This window comes from Engystomops pustulosus, chromosome 8 (assembly GCF_040894005.1).
Source record: "Engystomops pustulosus chromosome 8, aEngPut4.maternal, whole genome shotgun sequence".
NCBI classification, from domain to species: domain Eukaryota; kingdom Metazoa; phylum Chordata; class Amphibia; order Anura; family Leptodactylidae; genus Engystomops; species Engystomops pustulosus.
In genome coordinates, this window is record NC_092418.1 from 104,436,748 (window position 1) to 104,463,217 (window position 26,470).

Below are 26,470 nucleotides of genomic sequence, written 5' to 3' on the forward strand. Positions count from 1 at the left end.
CCCTGAACGGACCACTGTGCTCCCGGATCAACCGTCGTTTTTCCTGCAGAGCGGTGACCTCGGCTTTAAGTCTGTCAATGGTGTTAAGATGATCAGACTTTTTCTTCTGTGTAGCCACCCCCGCTAGGGCCAAGGTCTCGCGTATCTCCTCCTGGAGCCTATTCATCGCCTTGCCAGCTTCCTCGTACTCACGGAGGTGCTCAGCAATCCGGGAGCCATAGATGGTAGCAGACTCCCGGGCCTTTAGGTGTCCCCATGCTTTTTGCACACCTCCGTGAGCACCCAGCTTTCCAGCTGAACCACCCAACTTTCCCGCACAGTCACTCAGCTTTCCAGGAGGAGCACTCAGGCTGATGTTACTTGCCTTGATCTTCTGTGTTCCGGAGACCTTGCGGCTTCCCTGGGTCTTGGGGGTGGCAGCCGAGGTCACATCGCTGCGTCCTTGGGTTCGGGCAGATCTTCTCACCCCCTCCGCTTTGGCCGGTAACTGGCTTCTCCTGCCCCCCGCCGGCCTGGTCCGGGAGGCAGAAGCCTGGGATTTTCCTGGCTCACTCATCCCAGAAACCTACTCCCTCCCTGGGGAGGAGAGAGCAGGCCTGGGTGGATTGGTCTTCCACCAGGTGGTGCAGGAGCTCAGTCACAGACAACCACACCCGTCAGCAGTTCACAGCAGAATGATCCAGCACGAACTATTCTGCTGCTGGTGCAGTCACTGTGTACATACATGACATTACTTATCCTGTACTGATCCTGAGTTACATCCTGTATTATACTGAAGAGCTGCACTCACTATTCTGCTGCTGATGCAGTCACTGTGTACATACATGACATTACTTATCCTGTACTGATCCTGAGTTACATCCTGTATTATACCCCAGAGCTGCACTCACTATTCTGCTACTGGTGCAGTCACTGTGTACATACATGACATTACTTATCCTGTACTGATCCTGAGTTACATCCTGTATTATACCCCAGAGCTGCACTCACTATTCTGCTGCTGGTGCAGTCACTGTGTACATACATGACATTACTTATCCTGTACTGATCCTGAGTTACATCCTGTATTATACCCCAGAGCTGCACTCACTATTCTGCTACTGGTGCAGTCACTGTGTACATACATGACATTACTTATCCTGTACTGATCCTGAGTTACATCCTGTATTACACTCCAGAGCTGCACTCACTATTCTGCTGCTGGTGCAGTCACTGTGTACATACATGACATTACTTATCCTGTACTGATCCTGAGTTACATCTTGTATTATACCCCAGAGCTGCACTCACTATTCTGCTGCTGGTGCAGTCACTGTGTACATACATGACATTACTTATCCTGTACTGATCCTGAGTTACATCCTGTATTATACTCCAGAGCTGAACTCACTATTTTGCTGGTGGAGTCATTGTACATTTTTTATGAGATGATTCTGTCTCCATGTTGTCCTCTCTCACCTCCATACACTGCCTCTTCCTCCCGTGATGTGACCAGCAGCTGCGGTCATTGTCCTACTTGTCTTGTTCCTGGTCAGTGGCCGCTGGGAGAGTTGCAGCCTTCACCCCTCGTGACCTGTGATTCAGCTCACAAAACTTCACATCAGTCACCTGTAGGGGCCAGCGGATAAAGTATCCGCACTCCCTCCCAGTATGCCCGGTGTCAGCCCTGGTGGGGCCCACATATCATTCAGCAGGTGGGCACCCAGCTTTCCAAGGCAGGGATAGAACTTTTACCTGCACACGGCTCTGCTATGTCATGGACTGGAGTCTGTATATAACATGTGGCCCCGGCCTCAGCTCCTTATCACCAGGGGCCCGGAGCCTATAATTAGCTGGAGACTCATTTATTACTTTATCAGCGCAAAGCAGAAGCAGGACATGAGTCAGTGCGGTCACCGGAGACAAAGAGAGGACGATACACTGTAACGCCGCCGCTGCTCAGCGAATATACAGTGTATATTGATTAGGGCTCATACATTGTAACGCCTCTCCCTGCTCCGGACCTACCCCCCTGTCCCGAGCCTCTGCCCGCTCCGGACCTACCCCCCTGTCCCGAGCCTCTGCCCGCTCCTGACCTACCCCCCTGTCCCGAGCCTCTGCCCGCTCCTGACCTACCCCCCTGTCCCGAGCCTCTGCCCGCTCCTGACCTACCCCCCTGTCCCGAGCCTCTGCCCGCTCCTGACCTACCCCCCTGTCCCGAGCCTCTGCCCGCTCCTGACCTACCCCCCTGTCCCGAGCCTCTGCCCGCTCCTGACCTACCCCCCTGTCCCGAGCCTCTGCCCGCTCCTGACCTACCCCCCTGTCCCGAGCCTCTGCCCGCTCCTGACCTACCCCCCTGTCCCGAGCCTCTGCCCGCTCCTGACCTACCCCCCTGTCCCGAGCCTCTGCCCGCTCCTGACCTACCCCCCTGTCCCGAGCCTCTGCCCGCTCCTGACCTACCCCCCTGTCCCGAGCCTCTGCCTGCTCTTGACCTACCCCCCTGTCCCGAGCCTCTGCCCGCTCCTGACCTACCCCCCTGTCCCGAGCCTCTGCCTGCTCCTGACCTACCCCCCTGTCCCGAGCCTCTGCCTGCTCTTGACCTACCCCCCTGTCCCGTGCCTCTGCCTGCTCCTGACCTACCCCCCTGTCCCGTGCCTCTGCCTGCTCCTGACCTACCTCCTGTCCTGAGCCTCTACCTGCTCCAGACCTCTGCCTGAACACATATATACTTTTTCAGTGCAACTCATGTGATCGGTGACCAGCACCCAGTGTTTTGTGGGTGCACAGTGCAAGACCCTGGGTGCCGCTCATGTACATTTGCATCATGTTTCCAAACTCCAGCCTGTGTCATTATAAATCCCAAATAATATCAGGTGCTGACGCTTATCACGTGTAGCCATGCAGCCGCTTATCACACGCAGCCATGCTAACACTTATCTCCTCTCAAACACTTGTGTCTGCACCCACAAGATTTTGGATTATCAGACCACCAGATTGCTTCTGTCTGACTACCAGTGACTCCCCAGCTATGGTGGAACTAAAACTCCCAGGATGCACAGGCAGTCAGAATTCTTCTCCTGGCATCACCGGGATAGAGCCAGATCTGAACCCCCACCGATATGGAAAAAGGGGACCCCATTCTACCGCACCCCTTTCCCTGGACAAAGGGGACCCCGTACTACTGTATATACAGCACCCTACTACCTATATACAGGAGACCCCATACTACTGTATATAGAGCACCCCTCTACCTGTACACAGGGGAATCCCATACTACTGTATATAGAGCACCCCTCTACCTGTACACAGGGGACCCCATACTACTGTATGTACAGCACCCTACTACCTATATACAGGAGACCCCATACTACTGTATATAGAGCACCCCTCTACCTGTACACAGGGGAATCCCATACTACTGTATATAGAGCACCCCTCTACCTGTACACAGGGGGACCCCAAACTACTGTATGTACAGCACCCTACTACCTATATACAGGAGACCCCATACTACTGTATATACAGGAGACCCCATACTACTGTATATACAGGAGACCCCATACTACTGTATATACAGCACCCCTCTACCTGTACACAGGGGACCCCATACTACTGTATATACAGCACCCCTCTACCTGTACACAGGGGACCCCATACTACTGTATATACAGCACCCCTCTACCTGTACACAGGAGACCCCATACTACTGTATATACAGGGGACCCCATACTACTGTATATACAGCACCCCTCTACCTGTACACAGGAGACCCCATACTACTGTATATACAGCACCCCTCTACCTGTACACAGGGGACCCCATACTACTGTATATACAGCACCCCTCTACCTGTACACAGGAGACCCCATACTACTGTATATACAGCACCCCTCTACCTGTACACAGGAGACCCCATACTACTGTATATACAGGGGACCCCATACTACTGTATATACAGCACCCTACTACCTATATACAGGAGACCCCATACTACTGTATATACAGGAGACCCCATACAACTGTATATACAGCACTCCTCTACCTGTACACAGGGGACCCCATACTACTGTAAATGTAGCACCCCTCTACCTGTACACAGGGGACCCCATACTACTGTATATACAGCACCCTACTACCTATATACAGGAGACCCCATACTACTGTATATACAGCACCCTACTACCTATATACAGGAGACCCCATACTACTGTATATACAGCACCCTACTACCTATATACAGGAGACCCCATACTACTGTATATACAGCACCCCTCTACCTGTACACAGGGGACCCCATACTACTGTATATACAGCACCCTTCTACCTATATACAGGAGACCCCATACTACTGTATATACAGGAGACCCCATACTACTGTATATACAGCACCCCTCTACCTGTACACAGGGGACCCCATACTACTGTATATACAGCACCCTACTACCTATATACAGGAGACCCCATACTACTGTATATACAGCACCCCTTTACCTGGACACAGGGTCCCCATACTACTGTATATGTAGCACCCCTCTACCTGTATACAGGGGACCCCATACTACTGTATATACCGCACCCCTCTACCTGTACACAGAGGACCCCATACTACTGTATATAGAGCACCCCTCTACCTGTATACAGGGGACCCCATACTACTGTATATACCGCACCCCTCTACCTATACACAGAGGACCCCATACTACTGTATATACAGCCACCTCTACCTGCACACAGGTGACCCCATACTACTGTATATACAGCACCCTTCTACCCACCCGAGTACCTGAGCGATCAGTCACCAGCACCTCCTCTTCTCCTCCCAGACTCATCTGTCAGAGTGTACGAGGTGCAGGGGATGCACTCAGAGACCCTCCTACACCCAGGGACCTCTGCCAGTCCCCAGCCCAGCACAACATACCCTGCAACTGGCACCAGGCTGAACCCAGCTGCCACATCACTAAGGGGTACAGGGGGCACAGGCTGAGGAGGAGGGGTACAGGGGGGCACAGGCTGAGGAGGAGGGGTACAGGGGGCACAAGCTGAGGAGGAGAGGTACAGGGGGGCACAGGCTGAGGAGGAGAGGTACAGGGGGGCACAGGCTGAGGAGGAGGGGTACAGGGGGCGCAGGCTGAGGAGGAGAGGTACAGGGGGCGCAGGCTGAGGAGGAGAGGTACCGGGGGCACAGCATGAGGAGGAGGGGTACAGGGGGGCACAGGCTGAGGAGGAGGGGTACAGGGGGCACAGGCTGAGGAGGAGAGGTACAGGGGGCACAGGCTGAGGAGGAGAGGTACAGGGGGCACAGGCTGAGGAGGAGAGGTACAGGGGGCACAGGCTGAGGAGGAGAGGTACAGGGGGCACAAGCTGAGGAGGAGAGGTACAGGGGGGCACAGGCTGAGGAGGAGAGGTACAGGGGGGCACAGGCTGAGGAGGAGGGGTACAGGGGGCACAGGCTGAGGAGGAGGGGTACAGGGGGCACAGGCTGAGGAGGAGAGGCACAGGGGGGCACAGGCTGAGGAGGAGAGGCACAGGGGGCACAGGCTGAGGAGGAGAGGTACAGGGGGGCACAGGCTGAGGAGGAGGGGTACAGGGGGGCACAGGCTGAGGAGGAGGGGTACAGGGGGCACAGGCTGAGGAGGAGAGGCACAGGGGGGCACAGGCTGAGGAGGAGAGGCACAGGGGGCACAGGCTGAGGAGGAGAGGTACAGGGGGGCACAGGCTGAGGAGGAGGGGTACAGGGGGGCACAGGCTGAGGAGGAGGGGTACAGGGGGGCACAGGCTGAGGAGGAGAGGTACAGGGGGGCACAGGCTGAGGAGGAGAGGGGTACAGGGGGTACAGGCTGAGGAGGAGGGGTACAGGGGGGCACAGGCTGAGGAGGAGAGGGGTACAGGGGGCACAGGCTGAGGAGGAGAGGGGTACAGGGGGCACAGGCTGAGGAGGAGAGGGGTACAGGGGGCACAGGCTGAGGAGGAGGGGTACAGAGGGCACAGGCTGAGGAGGAGGGGTACAGGGGGCACAGGCTGAGGAGGAGAGGTACAGGGGGGCACAGGCTGAGGAGGAGGGGTACAGGGGGGCACAGGCTGAGGAGGAGGGGTACAGGGGGCACAGGCTGAGGAGGAGGGGTACAGGGGGCACAGGCTGAGGAGGAGGGGTACAGGGGGCACAGGCTGAGGAGGAGGGGTACAGGGGGCACAGGCTGAGGAGGAGGGGTACAGGGGGGCACAGGCTGAGGAGGAGGGGTACAGGGGGGCACAGGCTGAGGAGGAGGGGTACAGGGGGGCACAGGCTGAGGAGGAGGGGTACAGGGGGCACAGGCTGAGGAGGAGGGGTACAGGGGGCACAGGCTGAGGAGGAGGGGTACAGGGGGCACAGGCTGAGGAGGAGGGGTACAGGGGGCACAGGCTGAGGAGAGGGGTACAGGGGGGCACAGGCTGAGGAGAGGGGTACAGGGGGGCACAGGCTGAGGAGGAGGGGTACAGGGGGGCACAGGCTGAGGAGGAGGGGTACAGGGGGCACAGGCTGAGGAGGAGGGGTACAGGGGGCACAGGCTGAGGAGGAGGGGTACAGGGGGCACAGGCTGAGGAGGAGGGGTACAGGGGGCACAGGCTGAGGAGGAGGGGTACAGGGGGCACAGGCTGAGGAGGAGGGGTACAGGGGGCACAGGCTGAGGAGGAGGGGTACAGGGGGCACAGGCTGAGGAGGAGGGGTACAGGGGGCACAGGCTGAGGAGGAGGGGTACAGGGGGCACAGGCTGAGGAGGAGGGGTACAGGGGGCACAGGCTGAGGAGGAGAGGTACAGGGGGCACAGGCTGAGGAGGAGAGGTACAGGGGGGCACAGGCTGAGGAGGAGGGGTACAGGGGGCACAGGCTGAGGAGGAGAGGGGTACAGGGGGCACAGGCTGAGGAGGAGAGGGGTACAGGGGGCACAGGCTGAGGAGGAGAGGGGTACAGGGGGCACAGGCTGAGGAGGAGGGGTACAGAGGGCACAGGCTGAGGAGGAGGGGTACAGGGGGCACAGGCTGAGGAGGAGAGGTACAGGGGGCACAGGCTGAGGAGGAGAGGTACAGGGGGCACAGGCTGAGGAGGAGAGGTACAGGGGGCATAGGCTGAGGAGGAGAGGGGTACAGGGGGCACAGGCTGAGGAGGAGAGGGGTACAGGGGGCACAGGCTGAGGAGGAGGGGTACAGGGGGCATAGGCTGAGGAGGAGAGGGGTACAGGGGGCACAGGCTGAGGAGGAGAGGGGTACAGGGGGCACAGGCTGAGGAGGAGGGGTACAGGGGGCACAGCAGAGGATGGTCTGTGATTTCCACTCACCTTGCCTAAAGAGCTTGCACTCCATCTCTCTCCCTGACTTGCTCCGCTGTGCTGTGGCCCCGCCCCTAGGCGGGTGTAGTTCTCGCCCGGTTGCCCCGGTGACGCCAGTGAGGTGAGTGCCCCGGTCACGTGGTGGCGTCCTGTCAGTCTCTGCTTATCCCCTGCGGCTGCGGTCAGTGCAGTGTGAACAGAGACCCGGGAACACGCGCGGCAGGTGCTGGGGGAGCGACACCTGCCGGGGAGAAGGAGGGACTGCAGGTAATCATCAGCGCTGAGCACAGGAGGAGTATACACTGATACACTGGAACAGAACCTCAGCTGTGAGCACAGGAGGAGTATACAGTGATACACTGGAACAGAACCTCAGCGCTGAGCACAGGAGGAGTATACACTGATGCACTGTGACAGAACCTCAGCTGTGAGCACAGGAGGAGTATACACTGATGCACTGTGACAGAACCTCAGCTGTGAGCACAGGAGGAGTATACACTGGAACAGAACCTCAGCTATTAGTGAAGTTGGGTGTATGCAGCCCCCCCATTCTCCTCCAGAGAAATGTTACATATGTCCCAAGAAAAACAAAAAGTTTTTATCAGTAATAAAAATAATAATAAATCTTTATTAATATAGTGCACACACACAGCCCCTGTCAGTCTCTGTCCCCATGGGGCTCACAATCGAATCAACCTACGAGTATGTTTTGGAGTGTGGGAGGAAACTGGAGGACCCGGAGGAAACTCACGCAAACACGGAGAGAACATACAAACTCTTTGCAGATGTTGACCCTGGTACAAGTGTTATTAATGTAGAGTCCTTTTTATTATGATGTCATCAACCAATGGGGAGGGCGTCTGATACCAGAGACAATAGCTGTGACCTCATATTATGTGAGGAAGGATCAGACCCTGGAGGCTGATGAGGTCATATCCAATCCCGCCTACTGCTGATGAGGTCATCACCAGAACACCCGGAGAGTGTACCTGCACGTGGCTGAGGAGCAGTGAAATATAGTTACAGACACAGTTATATCATGGCTAGACAATGCTCTTTGGGCTGCTTGCATGTTTCTGCAGATTTGTTACAATGTTTCAGGATGATGTGCAGGTAGTTAAGCTCACAGAGCAGTTGTCTATATTGGATATTTTGTAACAAATCCCCAGCTGTGAGCAGGACAGGCCATATAGTTGACTGTGGTTCGTAAATAAAAACCTAAAGCAAAAGAATAACGACACAGAAGGTGCAGGGGTCAGAGACCTGCTACAGGGTGAGTGTATCAGCTCATAGGAAAATCTGTGCATCTCCGTGGTAGCAGACAGCAGTCTGTAGTCACGCCCTCCCTCCTCTGGTGCACTGGCTGGCAGTGGTCCTGGTGGTGGTGGTGGTCCAGATGGCGATGGTCCTGGTGCGCCTGGCAGGCCTTGGTCCTGGGTGCTGTGATCCTGGTGCACCCGGCTGCCGGTGGTCCTGTTACGCACCCGGCAGGCCTTGGTCCTGGTGCACCCAGCTAGCAATAGACCAGGTGGCGGTGGTCCTGGTGCACACAGCTAGCAATAGACCAGGTGGCGGTGGTCCTGGTGCACACAGCTGGCAATGGACCTGGTGGCGGTGGTCCTCATGCACCCGGCAGGCGGTGGACCCTGGTGGTGGTGGCCCTGCAGGCAGTGGTTCTTGTGCACCTGGCTGGTCTTGGTCCTGGTGCACCTAGCTGGTCTTGGTCCTGGTGGTGGTGGTCCTGGTGCACCCGGCTGGCAATGATCCTGGTGGTGGTGGCCCTTGTGCACCCGGCTGGCCTTAGTCCTGGGTGCTGTGATCCTGGTGCACCCGGCTGGCGGTGGTCCTGGTGGCTGTGGTCCTGGAGCATCCGGCTGGCGATGGATCTGGTGGCGGTGGTCCTCCTGCACCCGGCAGGCGGTGGTCCTCCTGCACCTGGCAGGCGACGGTGGTCCTGGTGCACCCGGCAGGCGACGGTGGTCCTGGTGCACCCGGCAGGCGGTGGTCTTGGTGGCAGTGGTTCTGGAGAACCCGGATGGTCAAGGTCCTAGTGGCAGTCCTGCTGCATCCGGCTGGTGGTGATCCTGGTGACAGTGGTCCTGGAGCACCCAGCAGGCGACAGTTCTGGTGCAATGTATGAGACCTCCATCTTTGGCGTCACCCTGCCGCTGCACCGCCTGTAGCAGTAGCGCTGTGTGTGGCTCTGGTCCATTGATGAAATCTGCCCCTACAGCTGTGACCGTGTGTGGAATGTGCAGAATGCAGAGCATCGCACATGAGGAAACGTCTGTGTAGCGGGCGGGTGCTGATACAGGAGGGTTAAACAACAACAGGAGCCGCCAAGACTCACACACCGGAGAGCGCGCCCCTTATATGGCCAAATGCGGGACACAACACATTTCCAGAAGGAATGTGTTTGGGTTCTTGTTGATAAAAACACGGCAGCAATTACTTCACCCTCTGAACAAAAGGAGCTGCGGGCGCAGGGGGCACAGGGTTAATGTCACTGCAGATCCCCTAAATGTTGTAACATGTTCACACCTGTGTATCCTGGGAATGTGCTCCCCATTCACAGAGCCAAATCCTGGCACCGCTGATCTGAACGCTCTACCTGGTTCTGAATGGTTTACGAAACAATAGAAGGCAAAACCCTCGGCTCCCCGCAGGCGCACCCAGGTCTCTTCTTTTATTTTGTGGATCCGTTGCCTTTTATTGGAGTCAGTGAGAAAATAACAGGATAGGACGTGATCCAAATATATTTCAATGTCGCTGATTGGATGAAAAAAATAACCCACGATCGTGAATAAACACAGAGGGAGATTTTCACATTATTTTCTCTTTTTTTGCGACTTCTTTGGGGACATTGACTGAGACAAAGCCCAACAAAGTTCACTGCGACTGAGGCCACGTTCACACGTTCAGTTTTTGATGTCCGAACCAGGGGAGGGGTGAAAAAAAAGAGGAGAAACGGGGTGCGGTCACACGTACGGAACGCAGTGTACCCCGGGCTAAATGTTAGGGGCATCCATTTGCTGGACTGGTCCTCCAATTTGTCCAGGGCAGGCGGCCAGACCCAAACGTGGGGGTGCATCCACACTTTCAGTTTTCTAGATGCAGTTTTTGAAGCCAAAAGTAAGTGCGGAAAGATAATGGGTGAGACAAATAATTGAGCGGGGCTCCTCCTCCTACTTTCACTCTGATCCTGGTTTGAGAATCAAAAACGACATCTGAAAAACTGAACATGTGGTCGCCCCCGAAGGTCTTGTTCACTCATTACGGACTGTGTTTGTGGTGGTGGTTATCGATCACACGAGTTTCACTCGAATCCCCCACCTCAGGCGCTTGCATTGAGTTTCTAAAAACAATTCAAGCTCCATGTTTGGCCTTACCCTAACCTGCCGGGGCGGCTGGTGTAACTGCGTCCCTCTCTGGTAGCTGCCGGTATTGAGCCATTTTACACATTGTCTGTCCTCCTGGAGATCTTAGTTTTATCATAAATGGATCTAGAAGATAAAGAGAAGAGAGCGGGTGATGCCACACATGGCGTTTTGAGCCCGTTTTTGGTGCATTTTTACTCTGTCCATTAAAAAACACATCAGTTTTTGACAGGTTTGACCAATTATCTTAATTAAAAGTGGTCAAAAACGGATGCATTTTAAAAAAAACGCATGTGTTTTTGGACGGACTGCTTAAAAACGGACCAAAAACGGGTTCAAAACGCCACGTGTGCCACCACCCTTACACATAATCTGGAAATAATTTGGGCACCTGCCCACGGTAACTCATATCTGTGGGTAACAAGCAGTAACACGGGGGATGTGGACCACGAGGAGAGACGTCACATCACATATCATATAGGAGAATCACTTACCTGGGGGAGAGGGTGCAATATCCTGTCATTGTGTGGACATTACCATCTCACAAATTATCTGCACGTGGTACACATCCACCTACCCGCCCACATTGGGGGCGCGTTCACACGTTGTGTTTTGGTTGCATTTTTATTGCGTTTTGAAGTGCATTACAACAGCTGAGGAGAGGTGATTTGCCTAATTACATTACTGTTAACATTTGCATTTACAAAGCGCATTGTAAACTTAATGTGAACACATGCGTTAAAATTGTGTTGACAAAAGTAAACAGTGTTGTATTTAGGCAAATCACCTCTACTGAGCTGTTGTTGTTGTATGGATCTGATGCCGCCATATATCCTGGACTCCTGTACAAGTCCTAGTGGAATCCAGACCTCAAAGCAGGGAATGCTGGGATTTTGAGCACAGGACATAGCTCTTCAATATGGCTTCCATCTTGTCATCCCTGGGGTATATTCACAAACTGTAAGGAACGGCCTACAGCTTTCATGCAGTCTCTTCATGTAACACATTACGTGTAAAATCTAACACTACACCAAAAGAAGCGACAAAAGCGTCAGCGCTGTGTGAACAGAACCCGAGTCTGTGCGACCAAAGAATGCTATCACTCCCCTCAAGACACAAGGGGTTAACTTGCAGCTGATTGGTTGCAGGCAGTTTAATAAGGACACCTGGTGAGCACTGCTGGTCTCCTTCTCCCTGCACTGAGCGATCAGTGGAGTGTCAGCTCCTGAGACAAGGCGAGATCTGGCCGGGGGTCAGTGTCTGTAGTGATGAAGCCGGAGTCCAGTGATAAGGTGGTGTGCATCAAAGCCGCACTGTTCTTCGTCATCCTCTTCTTCTGGGTGAGAGGACTTTCGTTACGTCACTACCTCAGATACGTTTTTGGCTGGTGGTCCAGTCCTGACTCTGGGGGTCCGGCTATCAGGGATGATTTTACTATTGTTTTGTTAATCGAAAACCAAAGACTGATTCCTTGTAACGAGGCATCAGCTCAGCACAGAGGTTTGCACTGCTGATTTGGTTTTGCAGACTTGAGTACATTTTGTACCAAACCCTCAGCTGTGATAAGTGTTGAAAAGTTAACCCTTTCCTGTCTGATTACGCTCTGTAGTCCGTGACGGTAGCGCTCTTTTCTTCGGTCAGGTGACCGGTGTGGTGCTGATCTGTCTCGGAGCCTCGGTACAGATGAAGTTGTCAGATGTTTCCATAGTTGTCGCTGAGACGTCATCTGGAGCCCCCATGGTCCTGACTATTGTAGGGATGGTCATCTTCTTCCTGTCCGGGTTCGGAGCTGTGGCTGCAATCAAAGAAAACAACTTCCTGATAAAAAGTGTATGTTCCCCTAATATCTACTGCTTCATACCCACAGAGCTGCACTCACTATTCTGCTGGTGCAGTTACTGTGTACATACATGATATTACTTATCCTGTACTGACCCTGAGTTACATCCTGTATTATACCCCAGAGCTGCACTCACTATTCTGCTGCTGGTGCAGTCACTGTGTACATACATGACATTACTTATCCTGTACTGATCCTGAGTTACATCCTGTATTATACCCCAGAGCTGCACTCACTATTCTGCTGTTGGTGCAGTCACTGGGTACATACATGACATTACTTATCCTGTACTGATCCCGAGTTACATCCTGTATTATACACCAGAGCTGCACTCACTATTTTGCTGCTGGTGCAGTCACTGTATACATACATGACATTGCTGATCCTGAGTTACATCCTGTATTATATTCCAGAGCTGCACTCACTATTCTGCTGCTGGTGCAGTTACTGTGTACATACATGATATTACTTATCCTGTACTGATCCTGAGTTACATCCTGTATTATACCCCAGAGCTGCACTCACTATTCTGCTGCTGGTGCAGTCACTGTGTACATGCATGACCTGTGGGAATTTGGCAATGAAGCTACATCATGGTACCTGGTATTGAATGGATGTAATTGTGGCTCTCTCCTGATGGGGGCGCCCGTCTGCTGCCCAGTGTGACATTTTTCTATACACTGATGTGTTGGTGTCCTCTCAGTTCACAGTGATTATGGTCCTGGTCTTTGCCACAGAGATCATCGTGGGGATGTCGGCGTATTCCTACAGAGACAAGGTGGGTGAGGGGGTGCCCTGGGGATTGTGCCGCCATATAAACCATTTGGACGCTGCAGGGTTAATGCTATAATATTGGACGACATCTTAAAAGATTCTGGTTTGATACACGTTCCGGTTTTTCCAGCTACATCGCGACGTCCTGAGCAGATTTATGAAGGTTCTGAACAAGTACGGGAAGGAGAAGCAAATCACCCGAGGGGTTGATGGGGTGCAGCAGGAGGTAAGTGACCCACACAAAATCCTATCTTAAGTTTCTAAAGGAAAATGTCCGCAGGTGTGACCCTGGAGAAATGTCATCATGCCTCACACTGCTGTGCTCTCTACACATGACTCTAGGGACGTGCACAGAGCACAGCAGTGTGAGGACACATCCCCAGTGCACCTGGAGAAGCTAATATCCTGGAATATAAATCCATAGATCACAGTCCTGCTGCTACTAACAGGTATGTTTGCACATCTCTCCAATACATAACCCTGCAGTCGGCTCTGTGCAGATTAGGTCCAGATGTTGCCCCCCTGCTCCCGGCCTCTGTTAATTGATTACTTTTGGTTGTTCTCAGTAGAGAATGTTCCAGCAGATGTAGTGGAGCCGCCGTGTTCCGGCCAGAACCTTGATGTGGTTTTATCTGATACCAGGCAATTGGACACATCAGCCGCATATCACAGGGCGGTCTGCTTAAATGTGTGGGGTACGGAGTATTTCCAAAATGTGCTGAGGAGGGGGGTGGGGTACAAACTATAGAACCAGGATCCTAGAGCCAGGCAGGTGCATGCTGTACACAATGAGGTGAGGATCCCTTTAATGTCTCATGACAGATGGATGAGTTGCATAGCTAACATTCAGTGAAAGGGGGACAAAAGATGTGGCTTGCTGTGCGCTCCATGGAGAGATATACAGGCAGTCCCCTACTTAAGGACACCTGACTTACAGACAACCCATAGTTACAGACAGACCCCTCTGACCTCTGGTGAAGCTCTCTGAACGCTTTACTATAGTCCCAGATGGCACTGATCAGCTGTAAGGTGTCTGTAATGAAGCTTTATTGATAATCCTTGGTCCCATTACGGCAAAAAATGTTTAAACTCCAAAAAGTTTTTTGTCTGGATCTACAATTATAAAATATATCGTTTCAACTTGCATACAAAAGAACAAACCTCCGGACCCTATCTTGTACGTAACCCAGGGACTGCCTGTATATGTTTTCCCGAAGTCCCGCTTTTTACTCCGCCCCTTATGCCACTCCCACACACACAGTATAAGCCCCCCCCCCTTTCTCTCCTCCTGCTGTATGTAGCAGGGAGATGACATCATCACATCACACCTGCTCCCTCTGCTACGCAGTAATGGTGCAGGGAGCTGCCGGGACTGGACTGCTGGATCTGGGGTGGCCGGGAGCTGTGTGTCTTGGATTGGGGATACCAGATAACATTCTTCTTGGGGTGAGATACCAGTAGCTTCCAATTTAGAGCCTGTGATCGGGAGGATCCTCTGAGGCCTTTCTGATTTTGGGTCTGAAAACTATTTACATAAGGAGCCCAGACTGTGACTCCGACTACAGAGTGTGGGGGGGGGGGGGGGGCGGCATGTGTCCCGTGTTGTGCGCAGCGCCCTGTAGCTAACTGCTGGTCTCCCCTTGTAGTTCCAGTGCTGCGGAGCCAGGAATTTTACAGACTGGTTCAATGTCTCCTCTGGGACGTTTCAGAACTCTGTTCCCATCAGCTGCTGCAGGAACATCGTGCAAAGGTGCGGGGAGGACGCCCTGGGGCACAGCGAGCGGCTGTACCAGGAGGTAGGTAGTGACACCTTCTGCATTGCTTCTTGGGACATGTAGTGATGTTTAGGACAGGGGCAGCAGTGAGCTCTTGTACCACCATGGCTTATAATTGAGTGCAGCTTTGGCAGTGACTAGAGAAGTGATGTAATAGGACAGTGATAAGGCAGCTATATATGTGATGTGGAGTATCTCTCCCACAGGGTTGTGTGATGAAGATGACAATGTGGATTTCTGAGCACTTTGATCTCATTGGTGCCGTGGGAGTCGGTCTGGGATTTACACAGGTAACATGCCCTCTATTCTGCCTGTCAGTCCCATGCACGCATGTCTACACTGATGTATCATCTTCTCTCTGCAGATCCTGGGTATCCTCTTCTCCTGTTTACTTGTGAAGATCTTGCGGGACAAGTATGTGTCCATGTGAAAAGACCCTCATTAATATCAATTGTGTCCTGTAAATACATCTAGGGTTCTCTGTAAACTGTGGGGGTCCTATATTACTGACTGTTAATAAACCATTTCTCACAATGTGCGGCTGTTTGCATTTTTGGAATAAATATTAGTGTTCACAATCTTACAAACAACTGGAGTCACATGAAGAGACGTGACTGGCGGGAGGGAAGTTCTGACTCCATCTAGAAACAGCAGTGCTGTGTTATCTGTGACATCATACATGAGGCAGGAGGGGCGTGGGTGACATCATACATGAGGCTGATATCATACGAGGCAGGAGGGGCATGGGTGACATAGGTGAGGCTGATGTTAGCCTGATCTCATACATGGGGCATTGGTGACATACATTAGGTGTTGGGGGAATGGATGACATCATACATGAGTTTGATTTTTGTCCTGATATCATACAGCACATGGGGGGTTGATGTTCTCCAGTCATATCAATCTCAAGCAGAGATGTGACTTCCCAACCACTATGTTATGGCCATACACTCACATATACGTCTGGTGGCTGTACAGGCGGACCCCTACTTAAGAACACTCGACTTGCAAACGGACCTTTGGATGTTGGTAATTTACTGTATTTTAGTCCTAGGCTACAACAAAGAGCTATAACAGTTATTACAGGCGTCTGTAATGAAGCTTTAGTGTTAATATTGATTCTTATGACAACCCAACATTTTTAAAATCCAATTGTCACAGAGACCAAAAAAGTTCTGTCTGGGATTACAATGATAAAATATACAGTTCCGACTTACAAACAAATTCAACTTAAGAACAAACCTACAGACCCTATCTTGTATGTAACCCGGGGACTGCCTGTACATGTATACTTTATTTTTGCTAGTTATTGCTGTGGCAGAGCGAGAGATCTGTCTGCACATGGTATGACCTATCACCAGTCCTATAGGCCCAGAGACAGACCCCACTGGACGGAGGTGTGCCTGATCACATGTGACCTACCTGGGCAGTAGAGGGCACTGAACACATCACAGCTCCAGCCACTCATTTTATTAGTTTACAAAAAAAAAAACATAATTCACATTTTCTTATTATAAAAATAATTTAGGAGGCTACTTCCTGGTGCCGCCATTCTGGAGGCTCCGCTGCAGCTTAGCGATATTGGCGTCCAGAGCCGCCAGCCCCTTCCTGAACTCCTGCTCATCGTTTGATGTGAAGGTGGAGAAGGAGCAGATGCTCCAGTCCGGTTTGCCCTCAAACATTGAGGAGTCAGTGGGGGGATGCTGTGAGGCAGGAGGAGGGTAGGACTGAGAGATTCTGGTGTCCCCATCTGTGGGGTGAGTGATGGATCGTGAGTCTCTGTGAGCCCCAGGATTTTTAGCTGAATCGCTGAGTCCATTCTTATAGTGAGAGCTGGGGCCAGTGTCTCTCTCAGCTCGATACAGCTGAGGTGGGGTGCACATGTGTCTCAGGGGAACATCGCTTCTGGATTTACAGGGGCTGCTCACCAGAGGCAGATATAGGGTCTCATCACTGGTAACATAACACAAATCACTCCCTAGTTCTGCTTTGGGTTTGTGGAGGCTGTACGGGGGTCCTGGAGGATGCTGTTGGTCCAGTGACTTACTGATCTGATGATAGTCATTTGCTTCTGCATCTACCCCTTTGCTGCTGATGGGGAGCAGAGGTGTATGGGAATAGACGGATTCTGCACCTGTGAACACCTGATCTGTCTCCAGCGTCTTCAGATAGTTGATTATAGAGGTGCTGGCAGAACACTGCTCGCTCTGGGCCTGTCTATCATAGCTGCCCAGCGCTGCTGTCGTCAGGCTGCTGCCAGGTTTGGGTTTTGGGACGTCTTTCCCTAGGTCACAGAGCAGTTTGGCCATACCGGCCTGTAGAGTCCTACAGTGAGAAAACACATTACATAAAGAGCTCAGCTATTTGTAATGGTCAAAGCACTCCAGAGAAAGCCACTTCAACTATCCAGACCAGTAACATCATAATTCTTCATCAATAGGATTAGTGCCTATAAAGAGAATACCAAGTCCAACCACTATACAATGTATGGTGCTGTTGTTGGTAAGGGGAGAAGAGGCCACAGTGCTTGTTCAAATGTAGCACCTTCTTACAGATGTCAGGTACCAATGACCTATCCTAAAGGAATACCATCAAGAGGGGCATTTGACTTTACCACTAGCAATAACAGTGCACAGAAATATAACGCTACATAATAATGGAATGCACCGCGCTTTACCGTGTAAGTTCGCGGAGACGGGTGATCTCTGCATCGCGCTGCCGTAAGGTGATTTCCAGGATCTGATTCTCCTTCTCTGAAGCCTCTAATTTGAACTGGACAGACTTCATCTTCCCCACAGCCTCATCCACTTCTGTAAGAGATCTACATAGCAGGAGCTGTATCATCTATAACCCCCTGACATGTCCAGTCTATTAGAGGTCACTTACCTTTCCTCCTGTCAGTCGCTGTGACATCCTGGTGCTGCTGCATGTGGCGGATCTCCTGCTCCTTCTCCTGGATGATGTGGGCCGCCTTCCTGCTCTCCTCCTCCTGGACCTCCACACTGTGCATCAGCTCTTGGTTTCTGTTGCGCAGAGTCTCCAGCTCTCTTTGTGCTTCACTCAGTTGCTGCTGGAGGGTCTCATTCATGGATTGAAGAGCAGTTACTGCAGAAAAGTGACAAGATAAAATTTAGGATTATTCTTTCCCTCCAGATCATGCCCCATCTGTCAGTGGCAAATCTGCAGCAGAAACATAAATTTACAAGTCTAAGATGTCACGGCTTGTCTTACAGAAGTGCTGCAACTACATCCAAGAACATCAACAGGTCTATAGGCCACATCCACAGACAACCCACCATGGTGGCTCAGCTCTAGCCCCATATTCAGGATGCTATATACCTATAAAGATTCCAGCCCTTCACATAACAGACAACCAGGTGGAGGTCCGAAATGTTATTGGTGTGTAGGTGTCTTCCAAGTATACATCATTTATTGACCTGTAGGTACACTGTGCTGGGGATAATACACAAGGACCCCTGTAGTTAACCCCTTCCCCAACATTTACTGCACCTGTACAGCGGTGTATAACTATTAAACAGCTTATTAACAGGAATGGATTCAGTCCATTATATTGAGGGGTGCTTTTTTATGGACCATATATTGTCCTGTAAGCAGACACTAGACATTTAAAATAATTCTGCTGTAGTGATGGCTTCAGTGGGCAAATATTGTAAGAAAAAAAAAAAACTTGTTTGAAATTAAAAAGATATCTATCAATCTACCATAATCCCCAGCAATTAATAAAAATAGTCACAGCAGGAGGTCAGTCACCTTCAGCATTTTGCTCATCGGATCTTGAGCCCCTCTCCCGAACCCTGAGCTGCTGGTTGAGAATTCGTAATCGTCTGAAAAAAATATAGATGCGGTTATATCCTGATGCGAAAGACAATGATGACAGAAGAGATGCTACCAACACAGTATCTTCCAGAGCCAACCCCCCCAGCGCCGTATGTACAGCAGACGTGCAAATAATAGCAGCGCCCAACCTGGACCTGGCAGAAACGGGACATCAGAAATCTGTGTATGTTATATAACACACACAGGTCGTAGGGCGCCGTATCTGCTGTACAGAGGGGCCAGGGAGTTCCTCAGTGCTGTACATATCCCATACGGGACCAGCGCACCCTTGATAAACAGTGTAAACAGTCACCTCTTCTACAAATTTCTTGTATGGTTCCTGTAGATACTGAGGGTGCACTTACCTGCGCAACTGAGCGTTCTCACTCCGCAGAGGCTGCAAGGCCAAGGCAATCTCTGCATGGACATTGGTGCTGCCTACGACGGCAGGCAACAATGACACACTGCGCTCCAGCTCTGTCACCAGACGCTTTGCCTCCATGTCACCTGCAGGAGATGTAGAGGAGGACACAATAAAGTAGGTGTCTCTGCAGCTTTAAGGTACGTATAATTCAACAATGGACCCTTGTACGGGGACAAATGAAAGCATTGTTACTATTACTGACAGCATGTGGTCTGATGTACCTTGATCTAACACTAGAGACTTAATCTCCTCTAGTAAATATTTCACCGTCTTCAACTTCTTCTCTGGGCTCTTCTTATGGAAGCTCGTCTGACAGCTGATCTCTCGCACAGCTGACCCGGCATCATCCTCATCAGCTGAAGTTTCATCGATCTCGGTCAAGGGTCCACACTCTGATGTATAAGCCTCTGATGCCTGGTCCTGCAAGGTCTCTTGACTCTGTTGTAGCTGAGCTAAGTGAGAGGCCACACACTGCAGCAAATCAGAATCCCGGATCAGACTCTTGTAGTTATTGAGCTGTGACAATATATTGACTGGATGCGTTTCTAGGCAGCTGGTGGATTTATAAAGTGCTGATGCTTGTGCATTGCCTTTCATTGAGGATAATGCAGTAGAAGGTGGGCAACTGGCACCCCCAGCAGGCAGAGTCTGGTAACTGCAAAGCTACAAAACAAGCAAAGTTATTCAGAATCCATTCGAAGAATCAGTATTCCTAAGACCTCAAGACAATTGTTGCACGGGACATGAAGGTTTCATGCATCTAGTACCTGGGAATGAGCTGGACGCTGGGGGGACAGTGTTGGGGTCGATGTTGGTAACCGGCAGTTATACACAGCAGAAGCCTCCGAACCTGGAAGCAGGAGTAGAGAATGAAACCAGAGACAGAGAACTTTAGCTCCATGAAAGGGTACATCTGCACAATCGTACGCCCGCCCGCTGTGCGCTGGAGAGGTGACCCCTCCATTGAGAAAAGCGTAGGGCACAGAATGGTGCCACACATACTGCTGCCGGAATGCCATTGCAGTCTATGGGGACGTATATGCGGCAGACAGGCGTCTGAATGTACCCTAAGTCACAGCTGTGGTCAGAGCACATACCGTCCGCTGGCGGAGAGATGCCAGTCACTTGAGAGGACGCCTGTTGGAAGTGCTGCATCTGTGTAGTCACATGGTCCAGATTCTGGGAAGGCAAAGTCAGTGGTGGAGAACTCACAGAGGGTCCCTGTACATCAGCTGCACACAAACCAGATGGCAAAGTCCATCTGAGGGGTCCTAATAAAAAAAGAGTAAGAGTCAGGCACAGGCTGAAAGCACTGAAGACAACTGACAACTAGAAAGTGTTGCACAGATACGATACCAGGAGAAGCTTCACGATACCGTGAAAATAAAAAAGTGTTATCCGAATTGAATGTTTAGGGTGCAGTCACATTGGACGATTACATTGCATTTAGAAACGCAATGTGAATGTCTGGGGGGGGGGGGGGCCTCAGCCTTATCACGTTTCTATGCGTTTCCAATGAAACACCACTGAACTTTAGCTTTTTACGACAGTTTATTATATGTATTGTGATTGTTATCCTGGTAATGTTAATAGAAAATGTTTAATTTATTTTATGTCTTCAACTGTCATTGAACTGTTCTGAGTTTATCAAACAAATACACCCCTCCAGGGGGTCACCCACCTTTCTCTTTGTAGACATGGCTGCTGGTTGTGGGCTTCCTCCCCGCTGACTTCTTGCTTTTCATGATGGCCGGTCTGGTGCTCCCCTTGGCTCCTGGCATCCTGTGAGGTTTCATCGGGTTCTCTGTATGCACAGAATAAAACAGTCATATAAAGTATGACCCCCCTTCTCCTACAAGTGTCAGGACAGAGTTTGTACCTTTCGAGTCGCACTGTAATATATCATGTAGTAAAGCAGCGCATCGGTCCAGACCACGATTAATGTCCACAACCTGCAACGAGAGCATCCAGTGATCGTGCACGGCCGCCTTCATCTAACCCCAGGAAAGTACTAAAACCCAGACGTCCTCGACAACCAAACGATTATGTCATAGAGTTGTCCGATATCGGGAAATCCGGGGCACAACACATTAACTACAGTCCCAGGTGTTACAGATCAGTACATGTACAGATAAGTTGGAGGCTACATAAACCAAGCCCGGTACCCCCCCCCCCCCCCCCAGCACCACCCAGTCAGCGACATCTCTGCTACATCACCATGAAACAGGGACTAACATGAAATCTGGGAACAACCCTTTTACACAATCATCTCAGGATATGTGACCAACGCAAGATCATGGCGGGAGGGACAACTGTCCATTACCACCTCTCTGACCTGTGACATCCCCTCCATCAGTCCCTATATCAGTAAATGGAGATGAGCTGCAATACCAAGCACAGCCACAATACAATGTCTAGCGCTATGCAAAATGAGGACAATATAGCAGTTGCCTCATCACAACAAAGACACTGGAACACCCCTTTAACTGATTACAGTAAGCCCAACACCTTGTGGTGACCTATATACCGCCATCCCCATCAGAGGGGCCCCCCCAGTGTCCGAACCTGGTCCTCAGAGTCTGTGGAGCACAGCGAGTCCAGCGACGTGGTGGAAGATTTCCTTACAGCAGCCCTACAAGAGCAGACACAGGGGTGAGGAGGAGTGGGGACCCCCCTCCACCACACAGCGGCCCCGGGGGCAGTCCCCCTCTGCTGAACTTACTTCTTCTTACAGGTTATTGGTCTCACAGGAAGGGACAGACGTCCAGAAGAGAGAACCTACAGAGACACAGAGAGACGGCTCAGAACAGCCACAGAGACACCTAGGAGGCTGCAGCACCGGCCCCCTCAGCTTCCCTGACCCCATCCCTCAGCTTCCCTGACCCCAACCCTCAGCTTCCCTGGCCCCATCCCTCAGCTTCCCTGGCGCCATCCCTCAGCTTCCCTGGCCCCATCCCTCAGCTTCCCTGGCCCCATCCCTCAGCTTCCCTGGCCCCATCCCTCAGCTTCCCTGGCCCCATCCCTCAGCTTCCCTGGCCCCATCCCTCAGCTTCCCTGGCCCCATCCCTCAGCTTCCCTGGCCCCATCCCTCAGCTTCCCTGGCCCCATCCCTCAGCTTCCCTGGCCCCATCCCTCAGCTTCCCTGGCCCCATCCCTCAGCTTCCCTGGCCCCATCCCTCAGCTTCCCTGGCCCCATCCCTCAGCTTCCCTGGCCCCATCCCTCAGCTTCCCTGGCCCCATCCCTCAGCTTCCCTGGCCCCATCCCTCAGCTTCCCTGGCCCCATCCCTCAGCTTCCCTGGCCCCATCCCTCAGCTTCCCTGGCCCCATCCCTCAGCTTCCCTGGCCCCATCCCTCAGCTTCCCTGGCCCCATCCCTCAGCTTCCCTGGCCCCATCCCTCAGCTTCCCTGGCCCCATCCCTCAGCTTCCCTGGCCCCATCCCTCAGCTTCCCTGGCCCCATCCCTCAGCTTCCCTGTCCCCATCCCTCAGCTTCCCTGACCCCATCCCTCAGCTTCCCTGACCCCATCCCTCAGCTTCCCTGACCCCATCCCTCAGCTTCCCTGACCCCATCCCTCAGCTTCCCTGGCCCCATCCCTCAGCTTCCCTGTCCCCATCCCTCAGCTTCCCTGTCCCCATCCCTCAGCTCCCTGTCCCCATCCCTCAGCTTCCCTGACCCCATCCCTCAGCTTCCCTGACCCCATCCCTCAGCTTCCCTGACCCCATCCCTCAGCTTCCCTGACCCCATCCCTCAGCTTCCCTGACCCCATCCCTCAGCTTCCCTGACCCCATCCCTCAGCTTCCCTGTCCCCATCCCTCAGCTTCCCTGTCCCCATCCCTCAGCTTCCCTGTCCCCATCCCTCAGCTTCCCTGTCCCCATCCCTCAGCTTCCCTGTCCCCATCCCTCAGCTTCCCTGACCCCATCCCTCAGCTTCCCTGACCCCATCCCTCAGCTTCCCTGACCCCATCCCTCAGCTTCCCTGACCCCATCCCTCAGCTTCCCTGACCCCATCCCTCAGCTTCCCTGACCCCATCCCTCAGCTTCCCTGACCCCATCCCTCAGCTTCCCTGACCCCATCCCTCAGCTTCCCTGACCCCATCCCTCAGCTTCCCTGACCCCATCCCTCACCCCATCCCTCACCTTCCCTGACCCCATCCCTCAGCTTCCCTGACCCCATCCCTCAGCTTCCCTGACCCCATCCCTCAGCTTCCCTGACCCCATCCCTCAGCTTCCCTGACCCCATCCCTCAGCTTCCCTGACCCCATCCCTCAGCTTCCCTGTCCCCATCCCTCAGCTTCCCTGACCCCATCCCTCAGCTTCCCTGACCCCATCCCTCAGCTTCCCTGACCCCATCCCTCAGCTTCCCTGACCCCATCCCTCAGCTTCCCTGACCCCATCCCTCAGCTTCCCTGACCCCATCCCTCAGCTTCCCTGACCCCATCCCTCAGCTTCCCTGACCCCATCCCTCAGCTTCCCTGACCCCATCCCTCACCTTCCCTGTCCCCATCCCTCAGCTTCCCAGACCCCATCCCTCAGCTTCCCTGACCCCATCCCTCAGCTTCCCTGACCCCATCCCTCAGCTTCCCTGACCCCATCCCTCAGCTTCCCTGACCCCATCCCTCAGCTTCCCTGACCCCATCCCTCAGCTTCCCTGACCCCATCCCTCAGCTTCCCTGACCCCATCCCTCAGCTTCCCTGACCCCATCCCTCAGCTTCCCTGACCCCATCCCTCACCCCATCCCTCACCTTCCCTGTCCCCATCCCTCAGCTTCCCTGACCCCATCCCTCAGCTTCCCTGACCCCATCCCTCAGCTTCCCAGACTCCATCCCTCAGCTTCCCAGACCCCATCCCTCAGCTTCCCTGACCCCATCCCTCACCTTCCCTGTCCCCATCCCTCAGCTTCCCTGACCCCATCCCTCAGCTTCCCTGACCCCATCCCTCAGCTTCCCTGACCCCATCCCTCACCTTCCCGGCCCGGCCTCCAGCTCTCGCCATTCCCGCACACTGACAGCTCTTGGCCTCTGCTGCTTGTCTCTGCCGCGCCGGAAGTGTCGCCTTGGAAACCAACAACGATAACCGGAAGCTCCTTTCAGCGGCGGCAGTGGCGGGAAGATTCACAGATCAAACCGGAATGACCGAATCCGCCATTATTATTTTGGGCGTTTTTTGTGTTTTTTTAAGTTCACCTTAAGACAGGTATCATCGATGTGGAAGATGCGTCATGGGGCCACACACACACAGGAGCCGCCTATACTGAGGGGCCACACACACAGGAGCCACCTATACTGAGGGGCCACACACACAGGAGCCGCCTACACTGAGGAGCCACACACACACAGGAGCCGCCTACACTGAGGAGCCACACACAGGAGCCGCCTACACTGAGGAGCCACACACACAGGAGCCGCCTACACTGAGGGGCCACACACAGGAGCCGCCTACACTGAGGGGCCACACACAGGAGCCGCCTACACTGAGGAGCCCACACACACACAGGAGCCGCCTACACTGAGGAGCCACACACACAGGAGCCACCTACACTGAGGAGCCACACACACACAGGAGCCACCTACACTGAGGAGCCACACACACAGGAGCCGCCTACACTGAGGAGCCACACACACACAGGAGCCGCCTACACTGAGGATCCACACACACACAGGAGCCGCCTACACTGAGGATCCACACACACACACAGGAGCCGCCTACACTGAGGGGCCACACACACACAGGAGCCGCCTACACTGAGGAGCCACACACACACAGGAGCCGCCTACACTGAGGAGCCACACACACACACAGGAGCCGCCTACACTGAGGAGCCACACACACACACAGGAGCCGCCTACACTGAGGAGCCACACACACAGGAGCCGCCTACACTGAGGAGCCACACACACAGGAGCCACCTACACTGAGGAGCCACACACACACAGGAGCCGCCTACACTGAGGGGCCACGCACACACAGGAGCCGCCTACACTGAGGAGCCACACACACAGGAGCCGCCTAGACTGAGGAGCCACACACACACAGGAGCCGCCTACACTGAGGAGCCACACACACACAGGAGCCGCCTACACTGAGGAGCCACACACACACAGGAGCCGCCTACACTGAGGAGCCACACACACACACAGGAGCCGCCTACACTGAGGAGCCACACACACACACAGGAGCCGCCTACACTGAGTAGCCACACACACAGGAGCCGCCTACACTGAGGAGCCACACACACAGGAGCCACCTACACTGAGGAGCCACACACACACAGGGGCCACACACACACAGGAGCCGCCTACACTGAGGGGCAACACACACACAGGAGCCGCCTACACTGAGGAGCCACACACAGACACAGGAGCCGCCTACACTGAGGAGCCACACACACACAGGGGCCACACACACACAGGAGCCGCCTACACTGAGGGGCCACACACACACAGGAGCCGCCTACACTGAGGAGCCACACACACACAGGAGCCGCCTACACTGAGGAGCCACACACACAGGAGCCACCTACACTGAGGAGCCACACACACACAGGAGCCGCCTACACTGAGGGGCCACGCACACACAGGAGCCGCCTACACTGAGGAGCCACACACACAGGAGCCGCCTACACTGAGGAGCCACACACACAGGAGCCGCCTACACTGAGGAGCCCACACACACACACAGGAGCCGCCTACACTGAGGAGCCCACACACACACACAGGAGCCACCTACACTGAGGGGCCACACACACACAGGAGCCGCCTACACTGAGGAGCCACACACACACAGGAGCCGCCTACACTGAGGAGCCACACACACACACAGGAGCCGCACACACAGGAGCCGCCTACACTGAGGAGCCACACACACAGGAGCCGCCTACACTGAGGAGCCACACACACAGGAGCCGCCTACACTGAGGAGCCACACACACACACAGGAGCCACCTACACTGAGGAGCCACACACACAGGAGCCGCCTACACTGAGGAGCCACACACACAGGAGCCGCCTACACTGAGGGGCCACACACACACAGGAGCCGCCTACACTGAGGAGCCACACACAGGAGCCGCCTACACTGAGGGGCCACACACACACAGGAGGCGCCTACACTGAGGAGCCACTCACACAGGAGGCGCCTACACTGAGGGGCCACACACAA

General features: G+C 53.5%; 3 protein-coding genes across 10 annotated transcripts in view; 1 reads left to right on the plus strand and 2 right to left on the minus strand.

Annotated features, from left to right (window-relative positions):
- Window positions 1-7,476, minus strand: part of MYLK (myosin light chain kinase) — a 108,281-nt gene extending 100,805 nt beyond the window's left edge. For all 4 annotated transcript variants that reach the window (XM_072122093.1, XM_072122094.1, XM_072122095.1 and 1 more), the window contains exon 1: window positions 7,293-7,476. The gene's annotated coding sequence lies outside the window, so the exon portion shown is untranslated. The remainder of the gene's footprint in view (window positions 1-7,292) is intronic.
- Window positions 7,477-11,828: 4,352 nt separating this feature from the next.
- LOC140075789 (CD63 antigen-like) lies at window positions 11,829-15,583 on the plus strand. The gene is made up of 7 exons (XM_072122100.1): window positions 11,829-12,000; window positions 12,302-12,490; window positions 13,204-13,278; window positions 13,405-13,500; window positions 14,921-15,070; window positions 15,256-15,339; window positions 15,414-15,583. The coding sequence occupies exons 1-7, from the start codon at window positions 11,929-11,931 to the stop codon at window positions 15,477-15,479; spliced, it is 732 nt and encodes a 243-aa protein (XP_071978201.1). The 5' UTR covers window positions 11,829-11,928; the 3' UTR covers window positions 15,480-15,583.
- A 921-nt stretch (window positions 15,584-16,504) lies between these two features.
- On the minus strand, window positions 16,505-24,426 carry CCDC14 (coiled-coil domain containing 14). Of its 5 annotated transcripts, none has more exons than XM_072122103.1 (13): window positions 24,275-24,426; window positions 22,033-22,088; window positions 21,876-21,942; window positions 21,190-21,262; window positions 20,992-21,114; window positions 20,408-20,581; window positions 20,078-20,160; window positions 19,532-19,781; window positions 19,252-19,393; window positions 18,821-18,894; window positions 17,936-18,154; window positions 17,727-17,859; window positions 16,505-17,374 (listed from the first exon to the last, which is right to left on the minus strand). In XM_072122103.1, the coding sequence occupies exons 1-13, from the start codon at window positions 24,302-24,304 to the stop codon at window positions 16,582-16,584; spliced, it is 2,217 nt and encodes a 738-aa protein (XP_071978204.1). In that variant the 5' UTR covers window positions 24,305-24,426; the 3' UTR covers window positions 16,505-16,581. The 5 variants fall into 5 exon arrangements, with proteins under 5 accessions (XP_071978204.1, XP_071978202.1, XP_071978203.1 ...); XM_072122101.1 differs by having other exon boundaries at window positions 16,507-17,374; window positions 19,532-19,973; XM_072122102.1 differs by lacking the exons at window positions 21,876-21,942; window positions 22,033-22,088 and having other exon boundaries at window positions 16,507-17,374; window positions 19,532-19,973; window positions 24,275-24,418.
- Window positions 24,427-26,470: the final 2,044 nt, after the last annotated feature.

What these genes read in the sequence shown, in the direction of transcription:
- LOC140075789 (XM_072122100.1), top strand. Translation starts at nt 11,929, where the DNA reads ATGAAGCCGGAGTCCAGTGATAAGGTGGTGTGCATCAAAGCCGCACTG. An exon ending in GCGAGCGGCTGTACCAGGAG is followed by an intron (nt 15,071 to 15,255) that starts GTAGGTAGTGAC and finishes TCTCTCCCACAG; the next exon opens with GGTTGTGTGATGAAGATGAC. An exon ending in TCGGTCTGGGATTTACACAG is followed by an intron (nt 15,340 to 15,413) that starts GTAACATGCCCT and finishes TTCTCTCTGCAG; the next exon opens with ATCCTGGGTATCCTCTTCTC.
- CCDC14 (XM_072122101.1), bottom strand. Translation starts at nt 24,304, where the DNA reads ATGGCGAGAGCTGGAGGCCGGGCCGGGAAG. An exon ending in AGCGTCCAGCTCATTCCCAG is followed by an intron (nt 19,974 to 20,077) that starts GTACTAGATGCA and finishes CTTGTTTTGTAG; the next exon opens with CTTTGCAGTTACCAGACTCT. An exon ending in AGCGACTGACAGGAGGAAAG is followed by an intron (nt 17,860 to 17,935) that starts GTAAGTGACCTC and finishes GATCTCTTACAG; the next exon opens with AAGTGGATGAGGCTGTGGGG.